General features: G+C 30.1%; 1 protein-coding gene across 1 annotated transcript; it reads right to left on the minus strand.

The window, feature by feature from the left end:
* Window positions 1–3,285: 3,285 nt before the first annotated feature.
* Window positions 3,286–8,885, minus strand: LOC110929502 (gamma-glutamyl peptidase 5). The gene is made up of 4 exons (XM_022172655.2): window positions 8,369–8,885; window positions 4,741–4,893; window positions 4,477–4,644; window positions 3,286–3,538 (listed from the first exon to the last, which is right to left on the minus strand). Exons 1-4 carry the CDS (start codon window positions 8,687–8,689, stop codon window positions 3,437–3,439), a joined length of 744 nt encoding a protein of 247 aa, XP_022028347.1. The 5' UTR covers window positions 8,690–8,885; the 3' UTR covers window positions 3,286–3,436.
* Between the last annotated feature and the right edge of the window lie 811 nt (window positions 8,886–9,696).

Raw genomic sequence — 9,696 nt, forward strand, 5'->3', positions numbered from 1 at the left:
ATTCTCGGATACTTGGATTTTCACTATTCTTGAAATCAAACCAAACAAATGATTTTTATAAAAATAAAAATGTGAAGATATGTGTGTGTGTTGATGGCCGAAAGTTTGTGTGTGTATATAGTGTTTGTACTTTGAATTTTGTTTGCAATGATACTTGTAAGATGATTGTCTGAATGAACACTATTATGTGCAAATGCGTTAGAGGTGTAAAGGAATGAATGAAACTTGATTTTTGATTTGAAATAATGTTAGTATATGGACGTGTATATGGCCGAAAATTACTAGACATGTTTGCGAGTTTTTAAGTTGTTGCATGTTCTTGAATGATATTTAAGATGTATGTGTTTAATGATTTGTATATTATGATTTAATGATTGAACATGAATGAGACATAAGTATGTCATGTGATATGTTAAATGAAAGAATAAGGTTTATTAATCTTGGTGATGATTGTGAAATAAATGTGCATAAAATACTTGTACATAGACTTGTAGGTGATTTAGTGATCATCATAAAATGGAATTGTTATGATATGATAATTATTCATTAAAATTAGTAAATAAACATGTAAAATAAAGCTATATTATGTATTTTGAAGTTACAAAAATTATATGATAACTTGGTAGCTTTGCATGTTGTACTTATGGCTTGAAAAGTAGTAAATCGGGTGATGTTTGCATGATTTTTGTGCTATTCATGAGACCTGTATATACATGAGTAAAATTATTGTTTTGATCAGTAGATAACATGTTTTATGTTAAAATATCAAGTCATGATGATTTGGGATGGTTACGGTAAAGTTCGGTACGAAACTATGCGTTAAAAACGGTAAAAAATGGCTTTTTAAGTGTTTTTTATAAAACTGTTTTAAATCTGATTATAAACTGATGTTAGATAATAAATATAATTATTTTAACTTATATTAAATATCTTTGGTTGGTCATACGTGACTTCCGACACCCAAAAAACGCTACCGAAATGGTAAAATACGCATATTTCAACGTACGCGAAAACGGGATGTTCAAGAGTGAACTTTGTGTGTTATAATATTATATGTGAATATGAGTATGTGTAATGTGATTTCATGATGATATGAAATGATGCTATGTTTAGACGTTTGTGCGGTAGAAACGCTAAACTAGATCAGAAATCACATTATGTGTGAAAATTTGTGATATACACGAGAAATATGTTTGAAGTAACTTGATGAGTTATTTGATATATATTAAGTATTTAAGTATGATATATATGTGTGAAATAACGTGATACGTGAATTACGATATATATATATATATATATATATATATATATATATATATATATATATATATATATATATATATATATATATATAGGGTAAGGTTCATTTGAGAATCACCTTTATTGTGAGAACCATGAGAATCAATGTGAACACACCAAAAACCTTAAAAAACCTAACCCCCCTCCCACACAAAAAAAACCTAACCCCCGCCCCCTCCCTCTCCCCCCTCCCGATTCAAACTAAATGCTAAAAACTAAAATCCCCTAAAAAAAGCCTCAAAAAAACCTAACCCCTATCTCTCTCTATATATAGAGATAGAGTGAGAAAGAGTATCCTAAACAAGATTTTCAAGTGTACCAATAAGATCATCTGAAAATATTGATTTTGTACACCATACAGGATCTTGTTTATATATTTTTGAATAGTTGACTTTAGGAAAAGTCAACAGGTTTAATTTTACTATACGATCATCTGTTCACGGGATGCTATGTAGTATTGGTATTATGGCATAAAGTTAGCACATGGTGTGGAGTACAACAATTTTTTGCTTTTACAATGAAGGATCTTTTGGAATTTCACAAACAAGCGATGATAGAAGAAACGAAAAGGAAATTTATACAAGTAATAATAGCAACATGTTGAGGGATATGGAAAGCGAGAAATGAAAGTATCTTTGGTGGAAAAGAGCTAATATAGACACGATTTCCGGGGAGATGCAAGTAACAACATACCTATGGATTAAATGTAGAGCAAAAGGGCGGAACATGGAATGGAATAATTGGAGACGTTTCGAGGTGTCAAGCATCTAATTTTATGTAACTAGAATTACGACCCGCCGCAATGCGGCGGGAATTCTTTAGTTATAACTAAATCGATTTAGGACGCGCACGTTATGTTGAACCTGTCAAACAGGAAAAAAATAGACGATGTAAAAACGTTCACCCACACACGCACGTTGCGTCATGTTAACTTGCAAAATTTAGAACGAAACATAAAAACGTTAAACCAAAGACGCACATTGCGATAAGTCACAAAATTTAGAACGAATCATAAAGCGAAAAATTTGCGGAAAATGAAAACTACAAAGGACCAAAGTTGAAAGTAAAAAAGTTGTAAGGATTGATTAAAAATTTTTGTGTTAAAAGTAAAAAACAAATAGTTTTGGGTTAAAAGTAATTTATGAAATACTTTTTATTGAAAAGTAATTAAATCAATTTTTTTTTGAAAAACCACCAAAGCCAAGGTTACAACAACCATATGCAAAACCATTTTTCTTTGAAAACCCCCTAAAGCCAAGATTACAACACATAAGTAAAAAAATCAAAGTGGTTAAATCGCAAAAGATGGAAACTTTTGAATTAGAAGTGAAAATCAAATTAATCAAAGGGGTTAAATTGTATAAGATGGAAACTTTTGTATTTGAATTGAAAAATCAAATTAATCAAAGGGGTTAAATTACTAAATATTAAAACTTTAAACTTAAATTATTGAAGATTAAAACTTTAAGGTTGAAAAGGAAACAAAGATTAAAACTTTAAACTTAAATTGTGAAAGATTAAAACTTTAGGGTTAAAAAGGAAAATTCTAAATTTTTTTTTGAAAAACACCCTAAGCCAAAATTACAACTCATATATGCACTAAAATGTTGCTTCTTTATAATGTTTAATGTTTTAATTTTATTTGGCGATCATAAAGAGGTAGTTAGCTTAGTAGCTTACTAACTATATAATCGATATAATCATGTAATGTGTGTAATGAAACATTTTAGTGATGAATGAAGTTTGTTGCCGTTAAAAAAAAAAGAAAAACTTATTTTTTAACATTGAAATATTTAATTATTGTATATAAAAGATGTTTTAGGTGCTATGAATAATAAATATCTAGAAAAGTTGGCTTGAAATTTTCAAACTTTTACTAATAGCTTTTATTTTGAAGCTACTAATTACCAAATAATAATCATCCCCCCCCCCCCCCCCTTGATATTTTCTTTAAATTAATTCATAAAAAGGAAAGACAAAAGATAGTTGATATATATACCTTCAATTCCAATAATTTTTAATTTTAAGAATTCATAAAAGGAAAGACAAAGATAGTTAATATATACACCTTCAATTCCATTAATTTTTTTTATTTAAAGAATACATAAATGATTTTGTTTTTCTAGTTTTCCATTGATCATAATCTCCCCTTTAGAAAGCTGGTACATAGTTGTTTCCATGCTTCCCTGTCTGGTTCATGCTCATCCACACTAGCTCTCCCTTTTATAGCATTCCCCTCCTAATTCAAAGCATCCAACAAATCCATTTTATTTATTTTTACCCTTTAAAATCAAATTATAATATAATATAAAGCCAAAATTATTCTAGCATCTTTAAAGTTATATTATCTACACGTATGCACACTACATATGTCCTAATCGACACCTATTTATATATAGACTCGTGACATGATATGTTTTATCTTTATAAAAGCTTTTATTAATATATATCATAAAAAACAGTACGTGAGAAATTATACCTGTTAAAAATGATTTAAAATGTATTAAAATATAATTTATCTTAATCCAATTATTGCATATTACAGTCACTATTACATGGATGATTTTATATCAGGTTTTTATTTTGAAGTGATGAGTTTTTCATGAGATATTTAATGTCGAAAAGGGTCTACACTTTATTCACATCGTCCATTATATGTGAAACTTGTGCAATATTGACGTTTATTGTTATTTTAAACAAGTTCAGTGGTTATAATATTTTAAAATTGGATTGAAAGACTTTTTTTCATGTAAAATGAGAAGTAATTTTCATGTAAAAGTAGAAAGTAAATTAGCTTTTAATTCTTTTTACAGTAACCATTTTATAATTACTTATTTTCAATAACAATAAAAAGTGTAGAAAATTTGTACTAATTACTCAACCTATTCATTTTGTAAGCCGGAGTATAATGTGTATGTTGTGATCAAAACATACTATAACCAGTTATAAGTATCATAATTTCTCACACGACACGAACTCAATGCTAAAACAATCTACTTGTATTGTTATCCCTAACCCATATAGTAAAACGGACGGTGTATAGGCTGATATAACTAACCCATTTAATAAAACAGGTTAACCCAATAAAAATATCAGTTGTGTTCGAGTTGAAAAATAAACCTGTCAACACGACATGATTGACACACTTAGTTATAAACTATATTTATATGGGATTACCTCAATATAACCACGTTGGAGAAGGCGGTCAATGAGATGCGTAAGAATATCCATGGTGTATTCAGGATGGCCTTGAACGCCCATGATACGATCCCCATACCTAAACATCTCAACCTTTGTTTTATCCGATGATGCCAAGACCTCTACCTTGGGCGGGAGTTCGCGAACCTATATTGTCATGTTGCACGTATATTATATTTATGCACAAAATGAGTGGGCAATCGTGCCGTTTATAGCTTTAAGAAATCTAATACATAAGCATACCTCGTCTTGATGACATTCAATCAAGGATAACCGAGCTGGCAGTTTCAAATTAATCGAAGTCTTCATGGATGTCGAAAAATGAACGGTCCGAACTCCTATATCCCACCCCGATGCTGCACGAGTAACCTTTCCTCCAAGGGAACGAGCTAGTATCTGATAATGTTTTCATAAATGTTATTGATACTACATTTTGTACATATATAAGTTATTGAAAAATCGATTTATATAATATGATTGGAACGAGCCTAACTGTTTATAAGCTACTTGAGATAAGTTCGATACAAACTCAAATCTAGACTAAAAGATCTTGAGCATTAGCTTAATTATACCACTAGACAACTACATTTTAAATATCTAATATTTGAATGATATAATATACATAATAAATATTATTATTTGTATAATTATGATTAAAAAATAACAATAATATATATTATGTGATTGTATAACTTATATATTGTTTTTAATGTTATTATCATTACAACAAGTAGTATAAGGTGTCGTGATGCAAGTGTACAATTCAAGTACTTTAATGAGACAAATTAGACCATGAGAGGGTGGTCTTTTACTTGGATGTATGGTGATGTGCATGTGCCATGTGGCTGGTCTGTTCATGCTGAAATAATTAAAGAATCTCTTATCTAAATAGAAATGGACGGATCTAAGCCATTTTTTTGGGTTTCTAGAAACTCATTTGATTTAAAAAAATAAGAAAAATTAGTGAGAACCTTGTATGATTTAAAAAAAAATAGTGAAAATTAGTGAAAAAAAAAACAAAAGAAACCCCTTAAAAAAGTTCTTACATCCGCAACGGTAAACATACTCATAATTTTAGTGGTTGAATAACTTTGATGGAAGTATTCGTGGGTTAAATTAAATTTATGATAAAACAAAAAAAAAATATTATATTAGTGTATAATATTAAAATTAAATTAAAACTATATACATTTGTTAAAAATATAAAAATAAGTATATGCATATAAATACATATACACACACAATACAATGCATAATATACAAGTTGTCAAGTTGAGAACAACCCTGTAAATAACTAAATATAGTGCTCGAAAGAAGTCAATTTGTCAATTTCAAGTTCTCTTACGTAAATACTGGAATTTATTGTTAGGGTGTACGGTGTGGAAAGTGGTAAACCCACTTTACCGATTGGCAAACCAATGCCAACTTGTTTGCCGAACACCATTTGCTGAAAAGGGGGGTAAAATCGGTGAGTGGATGCTGATTCGGGAAGAGGGAGGGATGTGAGAGAGAGGGTATTGTGGGGTGGGGTCCAATCCAATCTCAACCAATCACACCTTTTTTTTTTTTTTTAAAAAAAATAGTTTACCACTTCACCAAGTGTCTAAACCATTGCCAACATTTTGAGCATAGTTTACCACTTTGACATGGCACACTCTCATTGGTTGATTTTTTAGTTTGCCACTCAAAGTGTTTAACCACTCCCTACACCCTTAAACTATTTCCGGAAGTAAAGTAAGAACATTTATAAAGAAACCTTTATCAAATTATAACTTCTAGTCATAATAATAAATAAAGATAACTAAAACAAATCATATTTATAAATAGATAGATTATATACTTTCAAATATCTTTTACGTTACTCTAACTAATATTTTATGTCAAATAAAGAAAAGTTAAAATCGAGAAAAGATGTTATACAAAGTTTGAAGCCAAAAGGTTATAAAAATCCAAACTCTTTGTATAACTTGTGGCGGACCACGTAATTAAAGATGTCAAGGTGGCAAGGTCCACTAAATATATTTGCACAAAACGTTACCGTGAGGGACCATTTCATGACTCAATATTATTTAAAGAGTTAAATGTCATTTTGGTTTTTGTGATTTGGGCTATTTTGCAAGTTTAGTTCTAAGGTTTGAAACGTTGTTATTTTAGTCCACTAGGTTAACTTTATCCATTTTTTCTGTTAACTAGAAGGGCAATTCGGTCATTTTATATGGCTGAATTGTCCTTCTAGTTAACAGAATTACATATAAAATGACTGAATTGCCCTAATAGTTAATAGAAAAAAATGATGGAGTTAACCCAGTGGATTAAAATGTCAATCTTTGAAACTATTTGGATTAAAATGACAACGTTTCAAACCTTTGGACTAAACTGGCAAAATAACTCAAACCACATGGACTAAAATGACATTTAACTCTTAATTAAATACATAATCATAGACACATTACTTGCGTGTGTGCCAATATATATTTTCTTTATCAGTATATATCTGTCTTTATTATAAGGATCCATACACTAACAAAAATCAGTATAATGAGATGCCTTTGATAACGATGTGAATAAATGATGCAATAACTACTTACGTATGTGTTAATGCAATTGTGCCTTGAATTAGGACCACATTCATGACTCTACCTTATACTTTTTAAATAATTTTGAGATGATTATGCCTTTGATAACGATGTTTATAAGTTTATGCAATTATGCCTCGAATTAGGGCCAAATTCATGACTACTTTATACCTTTGGAAATGATTTTGAGATAGATTATGCCTAAAGTTAGGTTGATTGAAAACACGGTTTTAGTCAAATTAAAATAAATCTACTTGCATTTTAAAATTCTTATACTACAGAATGGTACGGTGGACATTTGAGATTAAAAAATGTTACAAACAGATTTAGAAACGAATACTCAACCGATTGAGTCGTTGACAAAATCGAATGTCAAGCTGGCTAGAAATGTTCAATATGATTGCAAACACGTGTTACAAACATTTTAAAATCCTTATGCTAGCGAATGACCCGATTGACGCTTAAGATTAAACAAGTGTTACTGACATATTTTTGAATGAAACTGAACGATTGAGTCGATTGATGAAAACCGGATGTGAAGTTGGCTAGATATGATCAATTTGATTGCAAACATGGTTTTAGTTCCAATTAAAATAAATCTACTTGCATTTTAAAATTCATTTGCTAGATAATGATTCAGTTGACACATTTATGATAAAACAGTTGTTAAAAACAGATTTATAAACGAAAACAGAGCCGATTGACCAGAATCGGATGTAAATTTGTCCAGAAATAATCGATTTATAGTTTTATACTCAAATTTAGAAGTCTATAGATATGTTCATATGTTGAAGTTATTTTTGAATTTCTAGGGGCGAATATGACTAATTTATAAGTACAAGGACTAATCATGAAATTATCTCAAATGAACAACTCAAGCATTAAGTAGACAGCTATTCACTAGCAGATCAAACCTTAATATAAACCACTAATTCATTAAAATAAATAAACTAAAAAACACCTAAAAATTTAGGAGTTAAGTATCATTTTTGTCCAAGTAGTTTGTCCAACTATGTCAGTTCAGACCAAATTTTAAACTTGTACCATCTCCGTCCTTAACATTCTTGAAACATGCCAATTCCGACCAAAAAAGCATGAGTTAACTGCCATTTTCGTCTTTGTGAGTTAACTGCCATTTTCATCCTTGTGGTTTGGATGCAACTGACACGTTTCAAGAAAGTTAAGAACGAAAATGATACAAATTTGAAATTTGTCCTGAACTCAAAATTTAGCTACAAAATTGATTAAACAATAACAATATATGAAACCATAAATAATGAATCAACCAAAGTTACCTGATGACCGAAGCAAATGCCAAGAACTTTCTTATTCAAGGAATCCAACTTGTTAAGCAAAACGAGCAGTTTACAAATCCAAACATCGTTACCATGCGCATCGTTACAGCTCCCCGTGATCACAAAGCCGTCGTAGAGCTCGATCTCTTCATCCGAAGGAAAGTGACCGTTGCAAACACGATACACGTCCCAAATCTCCCCATCTTCAGCAAGCATTCTAACAAAAACACCAAAGTATCCACCATACTTCTTCTTCACGTAATCCGAATCCTCCGCGCATAGGAGAACAGCGAACCTCTTCATTCCGCTTAAATTCTCCATATATTGACACTTTTAATTCTTTAATGAATGAAGTTAAAATGATTTCTTGCTTTTATCAAAACACAACACAATATGTGTATTCTAGTGAGAGGATTGCGAATTTTGGTGGGGGAGAATGGGGATTGATTTGTTGGTTACAATGTATTGAATGTTGTGTGTATATATAATGGCCGGATGCTTGTTTGAGAGAAGGTTCGTGTGGAGATGGTTACAGATATGCCCCTGGTTGTTTTGGGAATTACTTATTTGCCACTTGATTTGTGTATTTGCTTTGGGGACGTTATTTCCACGATGACACAACTGTGTAGTTCCAGTTGGCGCTTCAGTGCATTTAGGGCTATTAACAGTATCGCCTTTTGTGGATCGTTGTTTTTACATCACTTTTATATGAATAACAAACTAATTTTCTTTTCGTTCAAAAGAAACAAACCAATATTTTTAAATAATAATAATAATAGGTTTTTCTTTTTGAACATCAAATTCCGTTCAAAGAAAACAAACCAATACTTTAAATAATAATTTTCGGAAAATGACCAAAATGTCAGTTGACCAAACTTTTTTTTTATTTTTGGAGCGACCTTTCAATCAGGAGATGCGTCTTTGAAATAGCTTAAATTGTCTATGAATAGTACTGTGATTAGTGTTTCAACTTGAAAATAATCCTACGCGAAATTCAGTTGTAATCAAAATTCATTCTAATATTTTTTTAAGGAAATAATAAGTGTTTTGTGCCTATAATACATTTCATTTTGTTATAATTTGTTATTTTTGGTGTTTTTCTAAATTATACTATGCCAAAAGAATCTAAAACTTATATTTGGTGTTTTTCTATATTATACCATGTCAAAAAAAATCTAAAATATCATCCCTAAAATTTAAAAAACAATGCCTACATAGACTTATCACACTTTGTTAGAAAAATGCCCTTTATAAAAGAACCCCTATTTTTTTTTTTTTTTTATGAAACTCCTCTATTTGAGATTTTTTATAATTCCACCCGAAAATTA

This window comes from Helianthus annuus, chromosome 3 (genome assembly GCF_002127325.2).
Source record: "Helianthus annuus cultivar XRQ/B chromosome 3, HanXRQr2.0-SUNRISE, whole genome shotgun sequence".
In the NCBI taxonomy this organism is placed as follows: domain Eukaryota; kingdom Viridiplantae; phylum Streptophyta; class Magnoliopsida; order Asterales; family Asteraceae; genus Helianthus; species Helianthus annuus.